Below are 20927 nucleotides of genomic sequence, written 5' to 3'. Positions count from 1 at the left end.
AACACCATGACTCTGTTGCCTATACTTAAGGAGGTCAGCTTTCAATAGTGATGAAGTCAAGGGAATGATGCAAGCCACTTGTTGTTTGGAATAAACACATCATGCAGTCATGTCACATAACCATGTTTTTAGAATCCAGTAAGTAGGCAGATTAACCTTTGCCTCTGTTGTGGTTATGGACAAGCATTGGGTAAAGTCATACCAGAGGGCTGTACTACGAAGTGAGGTAACTGGCTTATCCAGGTAACTTCTGGTTAAGTTAACTCAGAGTAAGTTGTAAACCTCCTAATAGAAGAGCCCTATGGCTTTGTTTTGCTAAGAGAATGAAGCCATGGGGCTCTTCTATTAGGAGATTCCAACAGGGGGCAGTAGAGTCACTTAAATACTTGCTCTCTCCCTCAAGAAGCATCAAGTTTACAGGCGACGTGGGCGTGGTAGCTGTAATAAAAAGTATATGTTTGTATTTATCGAAGACTCTGAATTATACTGAGTCAGTCTGTTATGTTTCTGGGGTAACGTTTTTTGTTAAAGCGCTAGGTGCATCATCAATAACTCATTTTTAAGTCATTTGAAGAGAATCTCCGACACAACGATTTCATTATGTAGCGCAATTGTTTATTTAGTTACATTTGCAGCGCAACTCAGTGGCCGTAGAATAAAAAATCATTCATTCTTCCAAGGAGGGGAAACGCGTTTTAGAGAACAAAAGTAACATGTTGAGCATTGCACCAAAACGGACAGTTCCATCGGCCAACGTCTATCTTATGGTTATTATTGCTTCTAATACGTTTGTGCCAGTGACATTGTTGTTTGAGGCAGACTAAAATATGTGCATTAGTTATCATTCTCTGACAATCAGGGCTAAGTAAATGTTTGGTGCGCGATGGTGCCTCGCATGCGAATGGCGAGGAGAGATTGATTGGGACGGTCCGTCGGGCTAAGCCTATATAAGTAGTTGCAGAGCCATTTTCAGCCTCTCCCAGTCGTCGCGAAGATGAGTTACGGTTCAGACCAATACATGTCCTCCTCCTATCGGAAATTTTTTGGGGATTCCCCCCGTTTTACAGCTTCTCCGTCACGCCTAAGTAACGCGTCCTCGCGGAGTTCCTTCTCTTCCAGCGGCTTCAGGTCGCAGTCTCTCTCCCGTGGCGCGTCTTCGTTGGGCTACTACCGGCGTTCAGGACGGCCGTCCTCCTTCTCACCTGTTCCCAGCGACAGTGTCGATTTTTCGCAGACATCGGTGATTAACAATGAGTTCAAACTCATTCGAACAAACGAGAAGGAACAACTTCAGGGTCTCAACGACCGTTTTGCCATGTTCATTGAGAAAGTGCGTAATCTGGAGCAGCAAAATAAAGTGTTGGAAACTGAATTAGTGACCCTACGCCAGAGGCAGAACGAGCCGTCTCGGCTGGCCAACCTATACCAGCAGGAGATCCGGGACCTTCGCGCGCAGTTGGAAGAGGCGAACAGTGAAAAGTCTCAGATTCTTATCGAACGGGACAATATCGATGATGACTTACAGAAACTTCGCGGCAAATATGAAGACGAGCTGAGGGCGCGAGAGGAGGCCGAACAGACCCTCAGGTCCTATAAGAAGGACGTGGACGACGCGACGATGGTTAGACTTGATTTAGAGAGAAAAGTTGAATCTCTGTTAGATGAAATTAATTTCCTAAGAAAGGTTCACGACGAGGAAGTTACGGAGCTAACGAACATGATCCAAGCTGCCCAAATCTCTGTTGAGGTGGAGTTAGCCAAACCCGATCTCACCTCGGCACTGAAGGAGATCCGTGGCCAGTACGAAGCTCTTGCATCCAAAAACCAACAGTCTGCTGAAGAATGGTATAAGACTAAGTTTGCTAGTCTTAATGACCAGGCCACTAGAACCAACGAGGCCATGAGAGCCAGTAGAGAAGAGATCAACGATTATAGACGCCAACTGCAGTCGAAGACCATTGAAATCGAAACGCTCAGAGGCACGAACGAATCGTTAGAACGCCAAATCCGAGAGATGGAAGACGCACACAACGTCGAGATCGCTGGTTTTCAGGTAACTACAATTTATCAGACGTTTCCATTACCAAAAACACTTTGACACTGAATCATTGCTGATCAATACAGACTGAATTTTGTCCATTTATTTTGACCATTTCACTGACACAGATTATACAGTAACATGACAAAAAGCCTCTTAAATCAAGGTCAAAGGCCTCTGTCCATGGTGCTGAACATAGCCGACAGCGCGCGGGCTGGGGGAATCCCGATTCACCCGGGGGTTCCGTATGAATTCACGCTTGCAAGGTCACGTCTGACGCTGCAGCAAAGTCCTTGACATGCAATACGCTACAAGTGTGTTATATTTAACTTTGTAGCGATGTACTTTCTTTCATTTAGATTAATGTCGCTCGCTGTGAATAGACTGCCATAATGCGTTAGCCTGCGAAATACGGAGTGCATTTAGCCCAGGGTGTAAGAGCACCTTGTTAATCCGATTACTATACGACCACAGCAGACCGCGTGCTCATGAGCACCCGCGAAGTGCCGTAGGGTTAAGAGTTCATGGTTTTGGCACTACACGCGCGAGATTATATCACAATCAGTTTCAAGGCTGTTATTAAATCAAAATATCTATCTATATATATATATTCAAATAAAGCTGGTGAAGTTGGTGGTCTCATTAATCATTAAGTCATATTGTTTTTGCAAGTCATGTTATATTCCATAATAGTTCAATATTGATCATTTTCACTCGTTCTGTGTTTCAAAAGGAAACAATTACGCATCTGGACAATGAGCTGAGAAACACGAAGGGTGAAATGGCGCGTCACCTTAGGGAGTATCAAGACCTGCTGAATGTGAAAATGGCTCTGGACATTGAAATTGCTGCTTACAGGTACAGTGCAAATCCCTTGGTCCATTTGGATGTTTGAATACTTCTCAGTGTTTTACCGCTTGCGTGGCCACATTGGTACTGAAATTAGGGCAGAAGCACCCAAGTGTAACAGCTTTACTTTTGCAAGGTTTGAGCATAACTATAATGCAGAATGAATAACTACTCTGTGTCCTTGTTATCCAAAGAAAACTGCTAGAGGGAGAGGAGACCCACTTCAGCTCGGGAATGACCTTTTCTGGCCCGAGCCACGCTCCAAGTCTCAACTACGGCCAACCGCTCCGCTCCTACACGGGCTCCTCCCGCAACCCGAAGAAAGAGAAGGACGAAGAGGTGCAGGCGAAGTCCAAGGTGGCAGCCCAACGGGAGACGTTTGAGGAAATCATCGAGGAGACTATCCTCACCAAAAAGGTGGAGAAAAACGATGCCTCGGATGTCAACTAGACCGGTTAAAAACACGTACAGTCACCGTAATCTTTAAATTCTAACCCTACATCTAACTCTGGTAACCCTCCTGTAGCGTGCTGATATGTGGTTTAGAAATAGGCTGCTGTGTATATTTCTGAACCAGAGTGTGTGATTTGTTATTTATCTGAATGTTGGATTATCTCAATGTTAAAAGCAAGACACACTGCCACTAGCTGTAAACACTGCTATTTTACATGACTGTGGTTGTGAGAGGTTTTTGTGTGCATTTGTGTTAGAATATGTAACAAACCAGACAGTTAACATTCCAGAGGCATAGAGTGAGAATTGCTCTGTGTGTGTGTGTGTGTGTTTCATAGTTCTGCATTTCTAGCTGTGTTTCGTGATGCCAGGGCTCAAAAAAAAAAAAAAAAAAGGGAAAAAGTAAATTAAATGTGTGACAGTCTGACTTACAACTTATAAAAACAACTGTAGAATAAACGAAAACTTTTACATAACTGCCTTTTTTCTATTTCTATAGAGAAACCGTCAAATGTCACTGTTTCCCGTGTCTAAAATACTGTGTCCTTGTGGTAAAAACACAGGAGCCCTGTGATACCATCCTGTCTGTCGCTGTATTTTCTTCTCTCCCTCTGGTATTTCTTCCTCTTGTCCCTCTTTTATTGATATTTTTATCGCATATCAATAAAGACATAGCACTCACTAATCCATTTTCGTACTGGTCCCCTCTGTCTTTGTGTAGAAATGTAATACGTTGACATTTAGTTATTTCCTCATCTGGTCATCAGCTCTACGATAAGAGTGACGAGGTACAGCTCACAGAAGGATCAAATACAGTTTCCCTGGGTCTCAGTCTCACACATTCAGAATCACCAGTAACACAGTGTTTCATGTTATAATCAGTCATCTGTGCGTCGTTTTGGGTTTTTTTTTGGGACAGTTTTTCCTGCGGGCGGAGAAGTCCACTCTGCTGTGCTCGTCAGAGGAGAGAGCCCTCGTAGCTTTGTTTGAAATGGCACAGAATGACCTCTTACCCTGACAGCACGGCGCCTCTCCCTCCTCCTCCATTCCACTAAGAGATTTTTGAAGATAAAATTAATTATTCTCTCCATCTCTCCTCTCTCTGGTGCTCGTGTCCCCTCTGTGCCCCCGTCACCCTGCTGCCTCACGCAGACAGTGGTCGGCACAGGGGGAGGTGTGGCCCGCTCCCCTTAAAGATTTATAGAGCATGTGGGAGGGTAGACGTCTTCACACGAATAAACGGAGCAAATCCGTGATCCTCCAGGTCCCCCTGTCCCCTGCTGCAACACCTCACGTCTGTTCATGTTTATTCACTGGAGCTGTGGCGTTTTCCCGGAATCTGGCTACAGCTACGTTAACGTTAGGCTGACGCACGGTGTGAAACGTCTAAAATCATCGTTCATCCTGAATGGAGATGAACTGAGTTACGTTTTTTTTTTTTTTATAATATTTAGTTTTATATTGAGGACAAACATCCACTTTGCAGCTCACAGAAACAGGGTATCCCAGGATGAAAACATGCCTGGTTCTGAAAAGGGTCGTCTGTTTAAAAAGACCGATCGAGCCCACCCCAGTAAGAGAGACTGAAAGGACCATGTGGTTTTTTTGTCTGTTTTTTGGAACATGTTTTATTGACTTTAGATACAGTCGGTGCTGTAACAAGCCCTTTGTACTTTCTGAGATCACAGAATCTCCTATTTGGGTTGTGCATCATTTAAGCAAAGATGTGAATACAGACAAACATGAGACATTGACCCATTGTTATGAATGCAAACAAAACTAACATCCATATTTACTAATGACATAGATACAAATACACAAAACACACACAACAATGAAGTCGCCCTCATATTTACAAGTTATACTCTGTAGACAGATGACATGGGTGGGGAGGTGCGATGGAGACGGTTGCCTTGGATACCGTTTTCTTCCACATGCAGGTTCCCAATAGGCATGCTCCCCCCCCCCCCCCCCCTTTAACTCCTTTTCCCTTTTGTTACCATCCTCTCTGGCCTTTAGACAGTTGGAAGCTGAAGCCAGTCTAATGGCTTTAAGAGGGGAGATCACTTCCTGTGAGGTGACAGGACACTGCATTGCTCTAAGAGGATCAGAGTCTGCAACATTAAGGGCAATTAACTATTTGCAGCGGGAAAAGCGCGCACACGCACGTACACAAACACACACGGGTCATAGAGTTTTAGGGAGCTAAGCATCCACAATTAGAAAGCCACACACACACACACACACACACACATATAACACACAACACACACAACACGTTACGCTGGAATAACAAACGTGCATAAACGCACACACTCAGACTAAGACGTGTCAAGTGGATTTAGATCTTGTGGTTGTTACCATAAAGTGACCACAGTTACCACACTGATCTAAATCCCGTCCGATCGATCGACCTTTCCCAACAGAACGACCATCCCTGGGTTCTGTCAGCTGTTCCCAGGGTACAATGCCACCCCAGCCCTCAGTGCCCACGACCATTGCTAACTGGCCGGCCGGACACACACACACACGAGACACTCGCTAAACCTTTTATTGTTATTGTTTTGTTTTTTTACCAAAAGGCTATGCTATTTTTCTTACAAAATTAATTTCTATTTCAATTCTATTAAAAATTCAACCACAATTTTTCATAAGCTCAAGAAAAAAACGAAACAGAAAAATACATTCCCCTGGTAGAAAAACACCATTACCCTATGCATAGAAAACTCTCGTTAGTGCGTATAGCATATATTAAAGAAAGTAAAAATTTAAAAGCAACTTTGAATTCTACTCACTTCAAAACTTTCATAGAAGTTAATAAATCATCATTCATATTCAAAAATGAAAAAAAAAAAAAAAAGCACAGTGTTCTAACAAAACAGTTACTCCCATAGGAGTGCCCGTTTGTCAGAGTTTTTCTCACCCTCCTCACATTCACAGAATAAAAGAGAAAAAACACGTAAGAGCAACGGGGATTTTTGTATCAAAATACAGCAGAAGAACTTCAGATCAACCTCACTGAACCAAAACAGTTCTGCATAGGACGATACATATCATGCCAGAGTTCACGAACCGTCGACAGCCCTTTGGAACGTTAAAGCCGACCCCTCCCGCAGTCCGCGCTGGGAACGCCGACCGGATCGCTCTTCCAGCCTTCCTTCCTCGAGGTCACGGCAAAACCAGCCCGAAGTGCAGGACAAGCAGTCCGTCCTAAATCAGGCAGAGACATTTACAATACTCAGTCTGAGAAAACAGGACCTGCTTTTGCTTTCCTTCTGCTTACCCTGAACTCATCTGAAACTGTACATGTCTCTATTCTATGTGCTGGCCAGAGGAGGATGGGCTCCCCCTGCTGAGTCTTGGTTCCTCCAAAGATTTCTTCCTGCCATTCACAATCATTTGGGAATTTTTCCTTGCCACTGTTGCTCTGGGCTTGCTCACTGGGAGTTTTTTTGCACTTTTTTGCACTTTTTATGCACTTACAGTCCTCTCCAAACTGAGTTCTGAGGTACAATTTCTTCTCTTAATGCATCGTATACCAGTAAGACCCTTATGACATTTGTCTTACATGTTCTCGGAAATTGCTGATACAACCCCACTAAGTCACATGTGTAGAACAGGTATGGTAAGGCAGGGGACAGAGAGACAGTGAGTAATCAGTTTAAATGTAAGCTGTGTGAACACAGTAAGGGGTTATCACAGCCAAATCCCACGTGCTGGGACAGAGGTTAGACACACTTCTGTCTGGGGCAGATTTTACCGCGAGGGAGCTTCTAACCTTTTTCACTGTCAACCATAAAGCCTCAGGTCACGGTGCTCTGACCCAGTTATGCCTTACACTCCTCAATCCCAGTCAAACCTGCACCGTCACACAGACACACACGATGCTCAGCGTCACGACGATGAAACGACGCTGTAAACACGGTGAAACCTGCGCCCTGGTGTTGTGTGGTCAAATTCTGCTGTCAGACTGAAACAAAGCACCGTGTGCTGTGGGTGTGTCACAGTACACCGATAATAAATATATAAAAAAAAACAAGTACAGACAGAATAATTACACCAGCGTTGCAACCAAATTAAAACAAAAGTCAATCTTGGCAAAGACCATTTTCGACTGCTCCCAAGGCAATCTATCAAGTTAATCTGGCCACTGTGATTTGATTGACCCTCTTTACACAACACACAGAACGGATGAGGAGCGAAATGGGCGTGGCCTTCTCCTTTGTCTCCAAGAGAGTCGTCTTTAAACCTCACCCTGCACCTGCCCCTCACTCTCTCTCTCTCACTCACTCACTCTCTCACTCTGTCTCTCTCTCTCTCTCTCTCTGTCTCTCTCTCTCTCTCTCTGTCTCTCTCTCTCTGTCTCTCACTCTCTCACTCTCTCTCTCTCTCTCTCTCTCTCTCTCTCTCTCTCTGTCTCTCACTCTCTCACTCTCTCTCTCTCTCTCTCTCTCTCTCTCTCTCTCTCTCTCTCTCTCTCTCGTGGGGCGTCGCTATGACATCACCGCACAGCAGTGGAACAAAAGACTGCGTGAAATGTTAATAAACAAAATGTCTCAGCTCGTTAGCATACATCAGCTCGTTAGACTGGCAACTGTCACATCAGGAACAGATTCCAGCAGATCTGATGGCAGGATAGGAATCGTCAAACCCTCACTGTGCCTCCAAAAACAAGCCGAGATGCTTAACACAAGCTAAATTTCACCGAATTCACAGTCTAGAAAAACAAGTTGTGTTCAGCATGTCATTGTTAGTGATCAGAATTTCAAAAGCGTGAGGACCAGAGGCATCAGCTGTTTCTCTCAGAAGCTGTGGTGGGTAGTGTCTAAGCAGCTGAAAAAAAAAATGTGTGTGTGTTCACACCCATTTACTGTCTGTCACCTGGCACAGGCTAAGACAAGCGCCGTCTGGGAGGGTCTTTTTAAGACCCACTGTTCACAGAGAGGTAATGTGATTATATTTCTATGATAATGTGACATTAAGAGGTGAAAATCAGACACAAAAGACCATAAAGAGAGAAGCACACTCAGCTGCATATACTGAGATACAAGACTAGCATTCACCTCAAACATCTCTCTCACTCACACACAGACACACACACACATACACTCGCACTCAGCTGCATATTCTGAGATATAAGACTAGCATTCACCTTAAACATCTCTCACACACACACACACACACACACACACACACTCACACACACACACACACACACACACACAAAGCCTAAGATAACAGATGTGTGATATTGTGATTGTTTCCCTGCTGGCAGCTCCTGCTGTGAGGCTCTGTGTGTGTGTGTGAGTGTGTGTGTGTATCCAGGCTGAAAAGGGCCTGTGCATAGGAATGAGGGCAGCCAATCCCTGAGAGAGAGGCTCCTCACAGCCCCGCCCTCACTTACACTGTCACTCTGTCCAGACAGGACATCTGTGGACTCACCCGCTAACAGAACAACGTGCTAATGAGAAGGGAACCAGCCACATGACACTATGAGGTTTTCCCCTCTCATAACTGGTATGCTTAGCACCCATGAGCATTTATCCATGGTTTGTTCCCCCATCTTTAAACTGGTGTAAATCTCTTCTCTCACTCACCTGTAGCCCACTCTCTCCTATTGTGTTACGGACTTCCCTTAGAGACTGGTACCGATCCAGAAGGTGCTCCCCACAAACCACGTCCACCTGCAACACAAAGGAACCAATCACGCGTTTACACTGCGGGAAGGAACCAATCACGCGTCTCCGTGGTCACAAAGACAATAGGGTTAGAATAGTAAGTCTTTTGTCAGACCAGGAGATCTGCTCCATTGATACGGCCAAGTATGATACCTTCCACGCACAGCAGTCGATTCAATTAAAACCAGCCAGACATTAGACACATAGTGCATGTAGAAAACATTTGCACATTAGCATTTTTTTTCTCCTCTGGTTAACTGACAGTTTTCTTGGGCTTCTTATGTCTACAAACCGGAAGTACAAAAAGACACATCATATATGAGACCAGACCCAAATCAGAGTCAACGTGAAGCACTGCAAATACGGCCCCTTCAGAGCAAAACATCTCAGATTAACAATGCTGACCGTAGGTCAGCTTGCCTTGGTCCAGATAACTGTACTCATAAAGATTATGATCGGTAAAAACTGATTCTAGATCAGCGCTCTTCGCCTTAGAAATCTAATACACATGCACTAAGGGGAGACCATCCTGCAGATCAGCCACAGTGGTTCTTCCAATGTGTCAGCTCCAAACCCACTGATACAACCTCCTTCTCCTTCACTTTGAATGCTGGCTGATCTCTCTGTTCTCCTGGCTGGCCCCTCATCCCCAATCCCCGTCCAGATCAATCTTAGCTACCAAAGACAGCAAGAGATACACAGCCAAGATATTACCTTAAGACACTAATCCAGGAACAGCTGCTTAGTCACACAACACGCAATACACTTCAGTTAAAACCGCGCTGATCGGCTACAAGTCACCAAGCGAGCAAGCTAGTGTTTCGATTAATTCAGTCTAAATGTTTTATGGTTTTTTGCGAGGGACATCCTCTCAGAGAGGGCCCTGGTTCAGACCGTCACGCGTTAGCCTGGTCATTCAGACCGTCGCGTGTTAGCCCAGTCGTTCCAGCTGAGCGCCTCGTGAATACGGACGTTAGAGAGCGCGGCGTTTTTCTCTGGGACTCGCAGAGCTCGCGTTCCCCGTCCGTCACGGTCGCGTTACTACGGCTGGCTGAGTGCAGCTTAGCCTTTTCAAAGAGCAAATCCCCATCAAGCGCTTAGATAAGAGCTGCCTAATTTAACCACGCCGTGGGTCTGCCATGCGCGCCTGCAGCCGAGGCCGCACTGGAAATGAACCGCCAGTCTGAGAAACAGCAAAAAAAAAAAAAATTCACCATCGACAAGCCATTTTCAATGCTCAAACTTCGTTACCTGAAAAATTAGACACAAATTAAAAACAAAAAACAAAACAAAACAAAACAAAAAAAAATGCACTCCACTGATGTTCTCACTAGCTGTGTTTCTGAGGGTTAAATCCTAGGTCAGTCCATAGGCAATGTAAACTAAATAGAATCGGAATGTTACAGCGCAGAATCCGTCTCCATGGTGTTCGGGTCACCTGGTTTATAATGCTGTACCCGGCTGCTGAAATACTGAGCTTAGATCATCACAGGGTCTTTCACCTCCACCTCAGACAGACAGTGGGAAAACAATCATTCTCTTTCTTTTAAAACCGAACCTAAGCCTTAAGCTAAGGTTGTGTCATTGTTTCATACCTGAGCTCTCAACTCTAAAGAGGTTGGTCAGAGTCGTACAAATTCTCTCTTTTCCATCAAAGGTTTAATTATAAAGAGGGAGAGTGCATGTTATTAAATGGCTTCAGGACAAAAATGAATTACAGCGTCAGGGCACAGCGTGTCCATCCGTCATCCTGTGCTGAATTACATCAGCTTCTGAACCTAGACATCAGACAGCAAAAGCGATTAATCACAGAACCTCACAGAGGGAGATAGATCACAATCGCACTTATGAATCCGGAGCAGCAGAGTCACGGAACGCGTCCGGAGCAGAACAGGGCCGACACAGTGAAAGAGGCCACAGACAACAGTACGTGATACCGTGACTTGGCGAGGCCTGAAAAGGTGACACAGGGTGAGAGAACGGTGGAGCATCACCAGATGAACTCTGACAGGCGCTGATCGGAACACCAGCACTGCCCAAAAAAAAAAAAAAAAAATGAACCAATCAGACATCAGACAGCGACTCCCTCGCTGACACTCGATCAATATTGCTCCATTTAATAATGAAGCTTTGCCAGGTCAGCCAGAAAAAAAATAAAAGGACAGTCTTGCCTGATGTTAGGTCACTTAATCACGACACAGGGAAATGAACCCATCACGGATGACAGAAATGATCAAGAGCACAAGACAAAAATCGTTCACACCAGGGCTGTCGACCAACAGTTGTCTACATTCTGATTGTTGTCTTTTGTTCAGTGATACGGCGAGCCAGCTAAATACAATGTCTCACTGAAATAAAAGGAAATCTGTATTTGTTTGTTTAGTTTTGGGGGTTTTTTTGTCAGTAAGAAAGACGGCATGTTTTCATGGGAGTACCTGCCACTCTGGGTTCAGCTCCATCTTCCTCCTGATGAAGAGTTCCACATGACGAACAGTGGCCTCCCCGGACACCCTAACATACTTTCTCTCAAGAGGCTGGAGAAGAGAAATTAGTTGTCATTGCAGTTTCAGACATCAACACAGCTCTAATTGACAACACTAATTTATGACTACATCTCGCAACAGGAGGCAATCTGATTGGCATATGAATCAGTATAAACTTTTAACACTTTAATCAGATATACGGAAGGAACAAAGCAACTTCGTCTGTATTCAACAAAACAAAACCCAAATATTTCTGGTAAAATAAAAAAAAAGAAAGAAAAAAAAAAAGAATTAAAGGAATTTTACCTTGTAGTTTTCAATGCCTTCCTCAGCCCTGTAAATCAAATGTAACATTAATATGCTGTACTGGTTACAAACGACACGTACAAAAGAATACTTAAAAAACCAAATATATACACTAATAAAAATTCAAAGATCTGAGTTTCAATTTTAACAAGCAATTTTAATAACGACAGGATAGATAACGGCTGTTTAATTTATGCTTTTGGCACAACAAAGACTTTCTCTATAACCGGTAATGAGAATCTGTCAGCAAAACGCTCAATAACATTGACTTGTCAAGACTGATCCCAAAGCCCTGATGCCAACACTTCATCTGCTACAGTGATTTTTCTCCAAAAGCCAGAACAACATAAAAAAAATATATTTCGCAATCAAAATTCTGAATACATGAAATATCTACAATACACAGATGAGCTCATCAGAGCCCCATCAAGCGTGCTGAGAGTTTTTGGTTCTGTAGCTCCATCTACTGGCAGCCAGCGGTATCACATGTGTCACATTTGCTTAGTTTGACTGCTGGATCACAAAGGAGCAAGTGGCTAAGCGGGCAAGTAAACAGCCACTGACCCCACAAACTCCAGCATGAGCGACACATCCAGCTCTGGGGGGATGGTGAAGACAGACTGAGGTAGAAGGTCTTTCTTCTGCTTCGGCGCCTTCACCGGGACCATCGGTGTAACTGCTACTGCAGTGACATAGCAAAACAAGGTTAAACAGGCACTGTGTGGGAATACCATGGGTCAAACAGATAAAGACACAACACCAAATAAAATACAGTTTAATAATTAATGCAGGTGTGGTTCAAACGCTGTCATATGTCACAAGAGTCAGCACCGTCTACCCAAAGATCCTGCTGGCACAGACGCATTTTCCAATCTCTGATTTTCATGATAAGAACTATGTACACACATAGTGCCACACACGCTCAGCGGGCGCAGTGCTGTAACAGAACAGAACATACTTTCCCTGTTTAAATACAGATAGCCAAAAAAAACCTGTACCTGGTTTGGGAACAGCGAGGCCTCTTGCCTTGTAAAACTCACACATTTGGGTCCTCTCCGCTAAAAATAAGTCAGTTAAACAAATGATGACGCCATTCAACTTTAGTAAAATACTTGAAATTGTGACTTGGTTTTCAAAGATACTCATCCAGCTGTTTGTGTCAAACAAGGGAGACTCTTAAGTTATCATTAATATGTAAGTTACCAGCTAATTTATACGGCATAAAGAGTTAAGTTGAAAATGTACCAAATCAACAGGTGGATGACGAATACTCAATTATATTTACTGGAATACAACTTACCCTCCTCCAAATGTGGAACCATCTTGTAAACAATATCTTGCAGTTGTCTATCAGGTCTGAGAAAATGCCAAGAAAACTATTTTCAGAACACGACACATTAAATATCCATTCTGACAAGAAAACATTTTTTTTTTTTAGACCATGGAGATCAAACAGCCCTGTATGAACAATGACTTCATATTTTCAGAGAGCAGGTAATTGCCCTAAGGAGACAGACCAGTTCTGTCTCTATGGATACAAGCGCTGGGGAGGGAACAAAAAAAAAAAAAAAAAACTCTCTCACCTAAAGCAAACAAAACCAGCCTCACACTACGAGGATGAAACTTTGACCATTTTCTAAAATATCAAAACAAACTGTCTGTTTATGCTGACTAATTTGACTAGTTAGGTTGATTTAAATTAATTAAAAAAAGAACAACTTTAGAAGAAACAGAAAACTCGACAAACATGATAGTGAAATACCTGATATTATACAGTGGCTGTGTCTGGTGCACGACAATGGAACAGTTGGGACATCTGTTGCTATAGAAAAAGTGCTTTACGATGCAGCTTTTGCAAACTGAAAAAAAAAAAAACCAAAACAAAACACAAAGTCAGACACAACTTCTCCTGAGTGATAAGGCTCCCAAAAGTAGCCTTCAAAACATTAGTTACTAATGTTAACATTCGTAAAATGTAAACATTCGTTAAAACCACTGTCATCTGTGGCCGAAGCAGGAGACGTCTAGGCTGTATCACGTGACAAGAATCGTTTTGAAGAACTCACAGGTGTGAAGACATTCTGTTATTGTCGTGGCATCGATAAGAAAGCCGTTGCAAAGGGCACATCGAATGTAGGGATAGAAATCCCGGAGAGGAAGAGTCCGCTGCAGAACACAAGGGATTAATCAGTTATCGACATATTTGCATACCACTTGTGCCTCTAGCTTCTTTGTGAGAACTTAGAAGAGTTTATTGCGAATTTGGATTTATATTGTGTGTTTATATACTTACCTCGTCGTCATCGTCATATTCTTTTGACTCCTCGCTATTGTCAGTATTCGGGGGATTGTGGTCGCTCGCGGAGCAATGACTTTCCTTATGACTTTCGTCCATAACGTCACCGTTTAAAACTGCCTGCCGGTCAGAACACTGACCCGAGCTACCGGCCTCTACTCTTTCTGAACTTTCTTCCATCGCCTCTGCGATATTCCGACGCAGAGGAATTGATTATAATGATGAACTCCTGTGTATCCAAAGTCTAACTCGTTGTTCAAAACATTCGTCTCCTCTGCTCACCTCACCAGCAAAGGGGAAAAAAAAACTTCTCGAGACGGTCACTCCTGATTAGCTTCCACTCCTCCTGGATACGGGCGGGCGCGCGCAAACAGTTACCAATAATCTTCTTCTTTGATGGATTCACAGCGCCGTCCGCTCCAAATTTTACGGGTAAATTCTGCCTCCTACTGCGTTGGAGTACGCAAGAGTTTACCCCCGAAAAATGGAGATCGTAAGAACAATGTCTGAGAGCAAAACATTTAAGATGTCTTCTCTTTATTCAACGAAATTTAAATCTAAGAAATTAAGTGAAAAGGGAGCGCGTCTCTTAATTCAAAATATGAAGAGCTAAAAACTGTATTATAGCTGTTTCACTGCGCATAGTTTCTGTTTTTCTCTAGTATATGTTTGGTCTTGCGGGCAAAATGTAGATCGTGAATTCAGTTTTATGGTTTAAATTTTTAAGATAAGTATCAATAAAGTGGTTTAACATGTTTTTTGTCACGTTTTCAGTTAAATAATCCAGGACAATAGGAGGCGCTAAAGTACAATTGTCCCATCAATGCAGAAATAGAAGAGCAGAAGAAGTGTTGTTGTTGAATCATGGCGGCCCCTATGAGCAACGTGGATGAGATACGAGACCGAGTTATTTTAGGCGAATTTGGAGTGAGAAATGTAAGTATACATAGTGCAGTATAGTATTTAAAAAATTTTTGCCGACCTGTAATCCACATTGAACTCTCAGAGTTCAGGAAAGTGACGCATTCCGGTGGGAGTCAGCAGTGTAATGCAAGATACCGGCAGTGTCTCGTGTGTGCCGGATTATTGTAATATTCCGTTTGTGTCCGTGACTGTGTTTTCTACAGGTCCATACGACAGATTACCCCGGCAATTACCCGGGTTATGATGATACGTGGGACCTCGAGAAATTCAAAAAGGTGAGAAGAAACGTGCTTACGGTAGCTAAAGATTCCTGTGATGTCGAGCTTGTATCCAGAACGCAGTGAATAAAACGGAATTTTATTTCAGAAATTTCGAATCGACATGGTTCAGCTGGACGAGAATAACCTGGAGTTTGACATGATAGGAATTGATGCAGCTGTTGCCAATGCGTTTCGACGGATATTGCTCGCTGAGGTAGGTAGACCGGGCTGAGATGTCGATTTCTCTGTTGAGGTGACTGCCTGGTTGTAGTTATCAGTCGTGTCACATATCCGATCGTTAACAACCTACGTTCTGTAATTTTTGGTATTATTTGTCGACGCGTTTAGGTCCCGACCATGGCCGTGGAGAAGGTGTTTATATACAACAACACGTCAATCATTCAGGACGAAATCCTGGCCCACAGACTCGGTTTGATACCGATCAGAGCTGATCCTCGCCTCTTTGAGTTCAGAAATTCAGGTGTGTTCTGACAGCATTTTAACTATACACGTGACGCTTTGACGTAACACTTTGATGCTTTTCTCAACACTATTTTCCCTGCAGTGGTGGACTTGCGTTAGGTGTTTCAAAGCCCCGAACGCAGTCTCCACAATAGAACCACTTTTTCACTCATGGCAAAGGGCTGTTTCACACGGATGTGATGTTGTTATTTGCTTGCTTGTAAGAGACGAAATGTAGCTTAAAGCTTTCAGGATGTGAGCACAGGTGTAGAGGTCTGTAGGTTTATTTCCATGGTTAATATTTTCACAGTATTAACACAGTCTCATAGTCAGAGAGAGAGAGTGAGCACAGAGTTTTCATAAACAGATCATACTGAGGATGGAATAGAGATCAAGTGATGTAATAATAATAACAATAATATTAACAATAATAACTGAAAATTTGGTTTGAAAGTAGGATGAAAGTTTGCTTCGGTTTGAATTATTTTGCGTGATGCAGAAGTAGAAATTACACGACAAAAAGCAAGAAGCCTGTTCTTGTCACAAGTAGATGCCCTTTTTCCTTGTAGATTTGGAATGCAACATTAGTTTTCTGAGGGTTTTTTTTTTTTAATCGTCTGTGTTGTTTCTGTTTTAGGAGACGAAGAAGGGACAGAAATTGACACGATTCAGCTCCAGCTGAAGGTGAAATGCAGCAGAAATCCCAGAGCCCCTAAAGACTCCTCAGATCCACGGGAACTCTATCTCAATCACATGGGTGAGTGACCCAGGGCCTCATTCACACCAGGGTTTTACTCTCTATTTACACGCCTTCTCCTAGAGCAGTGCAGGATGGAACAACATGGTCTGACTTGCCATGAAAGTCTGTTATTCAGTTAAACAGAATCTGATTACTTGAGTCATTTTTAGGGATCGAGAGCATAAGCAGTTAAGGATATTATTCTGACATACATTTTATATACATATATAAATATATTTCATACACACAGAATTTATTTCTTATTCTGACACACATCCAGTTCTTCATCACTGTTGATGATGATGATGTGCTGAATACCTGTGACGTTCGATCCTGACGGCCTGTGTTTTTGTTCTGCTCTCCTTTAGTATACTCTAAGGACATGACCTGGGTGCCTATCGGGAACCAGGCTGACGTGTTTGCAGAGGCAAAAATCGGCCCGGTTCACGGAGACATTCTCCTAGCGCAGCTCCGCCCCGGTCAGGAGCTGGACATCGTCATGCACTGTGTGAAGGGCATCGGTGAGCAGACGCCCGATTTCATCTCAAATTCTTCTCCTGCAGTCAGAAAAGACCTTTGTGGCGTATCTGTGTATATTTGGTCAGTTAGGAAGAGGTGGTGGCAACAGACGGGTGGATTTGTCAGCGTTGGACCCTAGTCTGTGCTTTTACAGAAATGTTGATTTCTTTAATTTCAACGTCCTAACACTTCAACATGACAACCCAGCAATTTTGTGTCAGACGCCAAGTGAATGGAAGTGTGATCTTCACAGTCAGAGCTCCAAACAGGGGGGTCTAACAGTCCATTAGATCCTTACATCTGGCTTTATGGAGTTACTTGTGTTTTAAACTAAACTGTGAATTCAATCAGAAATAGTGACAGACAGAGTACAGACTTTTTTTTAACGAGTTTTTGGTTGCATAGAGCAGTTGACCTGAGCTTACAAGTCATATATTTATTTTTACCATATGAATCATTTGGAAATCTTAAAAGATGTAGATGTGAGTCTGTCTCAGGCTTCCCTTTGTCCATTGGATGGATTCTGTTAGCTCCTCGTGGATTGATTGATTGATTGATTTGATGGATTCTGCTGAAAATGATCAATGAATGTTAGTGTATATTGGTTTTCATGAGGCACAAGAACAAAGCCGGTAAGTTCTGCTTCCTTTGTAGGTAAAGACCATGCCAAGTTCTCCCCAGTGGCCACGGCGAGTTACAGACTCCTCCCTGAGATCACGCTCCTCCAGCCGATCGAAGGAGAGAAGGCAGAGAGGCTAAAGCGCTGCTTCTCACCTGGAGTCATCGAAGTGGAGGACGTCGGAGGTAAGCCCTCTCCAAAGCGTCCTCCTCAGAGTGTTTTCTCACTCACCATTAAGCTTGAGCGGAAAGTCGTAAACAGAAATGTGTGTAAAACGCTGCACTGAGCCCGGTTAGAGTCCCGTTGACGACGAAGTGTGTATCGTACTGTAGGGAAGCGGGTGGCGAGGGTGGTGAACGGTCGCGCGGACACGTGCAGCAGAGAAGTTCTCCGACACGAAGACCTGAAGAACCTGGTGAAACTGGGCAGAGTGCGAGACCATTTCATATGTGAGTGTTGGCCCCTGTGGCATCCCGCTGCGTCGTCAGTGAGTTTGGATTAATACTGTTCAACACCTCTCGCACATCTCTGATCTGTTCTTCTGTCTTTATCTTTTTTAAACAGTCTCGGTGGAGTCCACGGGAATCCTTCCGCCCGAGGTCCTAGTCAGCGAAGCCATCAATGTCCTCATCGCCAAATGCCAGAAATTTCTCAGTGAACTCGACTCCGCCGAGATGGATTAAACACGTGAAAGCGGCGCCGAATGCCTGGGTTGCTTAGAAACGAACGCAGCACTTTCTCATGGTCCGGCAACCAGAAGGAGCAATAAAAACTGTGCTATGATTCGGTTTATTTCACATTACCCCGAACCTTCTATTTGTTCCTGTTTACTTTTACGCAAGAGGATATATTAACGCGGACACTGAAATCTAATTGTGTGGTTAATGTCTCTAAGCACTGGCCCAGGTTCTGCTGTACATTGGGTCTGTCTCATTTGTTCCAGCTTTGGCCCTTGTAATGGCATTATAAGGAATTCCGGTAAAATATGGTAATGTTCGTGGTCCATTACCATAAACAGACTTAATGTTCGCAGCGAATGAATGCCAGCCGAGCGTCTTTTGTCTCCTTCCACTTTGGGATCGTTTTTTGTCCCGTTGGCAGGTGGCCAAGTCGTGCAGTCAATAACGTACTTCGCCAATCTTTTCAGAGGCTCTGTAAAGCGTAGATATTTCCCTTGTCTGTGCAGATATGCTTGATGTGAGTGTGAGTGTGAAACATTTATGATATTTTGCTCTGTATTAAACTGCTGATCTGGATGAGTTTGAACATGGGGAGCGAAAGCCTCCATGCATAATTCATTCCTATGGCAACCTGGTCCCTGTTTGTTATTGTTGTTGTTTCTCTCATGTTAAATGCAGAGTTTGATTTAATGAAGTTTTATGTTTGTTATTTGGATCAATTTATTGAGCTTTTTTTTTTTTTCCGTAACTATCGCATACCTGCAGAGTTTTATTGACTGAAGCACCGTTCACTTTACACACTTATGTATATGAGTCAGCGGAGGCCTGTTTTTCTCTCTGCTTCTCTCTTACCTCTTCAGCTATAGCTGAGTCACCAAGTCCTTCCGTTCTGCGTCAATTATGCAGACGGACTTCTGCTCTTTCTCTTTGGTTTTGTCAGCGTTATCTGGGTATTAGCTTACCCAGGTAACAATGCCTGAGGAAGAAAGCCGAGAGCTGACGTCACTCGCACTCTCGTATCTGATTGGTAGATCACGTGTTATATTGGCTCAGAGTGGAATTAGCTTGTATCTGCTCCTTTTTACTTTAGTCTGTACTGACACACAAGATCTGCAGAATATATTTGCTCAGTATTAAAAAAGAAAACACGTGTTGCCTCTAATATGCATTGACCTCTTTTTCGACCATATATTCCAAATACCAAGGAAGAGTCTGTTTAGAATGAACTCTGGAATCCGGATGTACTCAGGATGATTAAAGAAGTGTGTGGAGAGGGGAGGTGGCTGGTTGGCGGATATAAAACCTCTGTCATCTTATTGGACTCCACTGTGTTGATGTTAGCATCCCAAACCTGTGCCCCAGCGGCGAGGTATTACGGCTGTCCTGCGAGGCACCGGGGTGAGTTGAGCGTGTGATGTGTGAGTCTCCTCCTGCGCTGTGCGGAGGTGAACCGAGATGAAGTGAAGGAGTGTGTTTATGGAACCCACTGTTCTCCAGGTGGACCCCGTCCCTCCGACATCGGGCCTCATTACTGTGTGAGGCAGAGATCACTACAGCTGCTCTGCATCATTTTCAACATGTTCCTGCCAACAACTACCCCCCCCCCCTCCCTCAACACACTCTCTCTCTCTCTCTCTCTCTCTCTCTCTCTCTTGTTCTCTAGTGTGTACAGAAGGCTATTGAAATGGGGCCAGAATGTCTTTGGAGACGCTAAAGGGGGGGTGGGGGGGGCAATAAAGTGGGTCACCTTCCGTCTGAGCAGCAGTCATCATTAAGAGCCACATTGCTATGAGCAGAGAGACTGCTGGGACACACAGTGACTGGCAGGCATAGGAAGAGAGAGAGAGAGAGAGTCACTGAACACTCTCCATCCTCTGTTTTCTCTCTAACAACCGGGCTCATTACTGCACCCAGCTTCTGGCACAAAACAGACCCTTCAATCTATAAAAAGACAGCAGAGAGGGGAGGAGGGGAAAAAAAAAAACTCATATCCTTTTTGGCTGGATCTGGTGTTTGTAAAGCTTTCTCTCTAGAACTCCATGAAAGAATGCATGTCCTTGCAAAGGGTTGTTTTACACCCCCTCCCTAAACACACAGACACGCACACACAGACACACACACACACACCACTCCCCAACTTACACTGATTTTGTTAAAGCCACTTAAACATGGCAGCCAGAGAGATGGTACTGACTAGAGGAACATGACATCAGCGGGTGTCACAGTGAGTAACTATAGCGACCGGTCCACAGGATACGTGAAGTGGATTCACTGAGCAACTGAACAAATATGGATCGTGTCACTTTTATTGGATATTGTGCCTAAGCCGTAACAAATATAATAAACTCACTGATGTCATTCCTACCTGTACGTTTAATAGAAACAGTAACAGCACAGTAATGGCTGCCTGTACACAAACACCATCCCAAAGACAGAGTCAGGGTACAGTCAAAACAGCTGTGTACCATTTGCCTCAGACTGGATTAATCCTTTCCTCTGTCTCCGATCATTCATTCAGAGAGAACTGCAAACACACACCACCTGTTTGCCTCTCTCTGGCTCAGTAATGCACAACACAGAGTCTCTCCATGTGGTGAAGAAGACACACAACCACCGAATAA

The 20927-nt window shown here is 43.8% G+C and overlaps 3 protein-coding genes across 4 annotated transcripts; 2 read left to right on the top strand and 1 right to left on the bottom strand.

Annotated features, from left to right (window-relative positions):
* The first annotated feature begins 994 nt into the window (after positions 1-994).
* inaa (internexin neuronal intermediate filament protein, alpha a) lies at positions 995-3337 on the top strand. The gene is made up of 3 exons (XM_030773006.1): positions 995-2053; positions 2772-2896; positions 3082-3337. Exons 1-3 carry the CDS (start codon positions 995-997, stop codon positions 3335-3337), a joined length of 1440 nt encoding a protein of 479 aa, XP_030628866.1.
* Positions 3338-6199: 2862 nt separating this feature from the next.
* On the bottom strand, positions 6200-14381 carry pcgf6 (polycomb group ring finger 6). 2 transcript variants are annotated; one of them, XM_030773019.1, is made up of 10 exons: positions 14101-14381; positions 13874-13973; positions 13570-13666; positions 13108-13163; positions 12806-12865; positions 12372-12489; positions 11808-11835; positions 11454-11552; positions 8938-9024; positions 6200-6550 (listed from the first exon to the last, which is right to left on the bottom strand). In XM_030773019.1, the coding sequence occupies exons 1-10, from the start codon at positions 14281-14283 to the stop codon at positions 6509-6511; spliced, it is 870 nt and encodes a 289-aa protein (XP_030628879.1). In that variant the 5' UTR covers positions 14284-14381; the 3' UTR covers positions 6200-6508. The 2 variants fall into 2 exon arrangements, with proteins under 2 accessions (XP_030628879.1, XP_030628878.1); XM_030773018.1 differs by lacking the exon at positions 6200-6550 and having other exon boundaries at positions 8817-9024.
* A 586-nt stretch (positions 14382-14967) lies between these two features.
* On the top strand, positions 14968-18837 carry polr1c (RNA polymerase I and III subunit C). The gene is made up of 9 exons (XM_030773017.1): positions 14968-15039; positions 15231-15302; positions 15394-15501; positions 15636-15768; positions 16387-16506; positions 16857-17009; positions 17662-17811; positions 17959-18075; positions 18191-18837. The coding sequence occupies exons 1-9, from the start codon at positions 14968-14970 to the stop codon at positions 18307-18309; spliced, it is 1044 nt and encodes a 347-aa protein (XP_030628877.1). The 3' UTR covers positions 18310-18837.
* The last annotated feature ends 2090 nt before the right edge of the window (positions 18838-20927 follow it).

This window comes from Chanos chanos, chromosome 4, assembly GCF_902362185.1.
Source record: "Chanos chanos chromosome 4, fChaCha1.1, whole genome shotgun sequence".
NCBI classification, from domain to species: Eukaryota; Metazoa; Chordata; class Actinopteri; order Gonorynchiformes; family Chanidae; genus Chanos; species Chanos chanos.
This window is presented reverse-complemented; position numbering and strand designations above follow the sequence as displayed.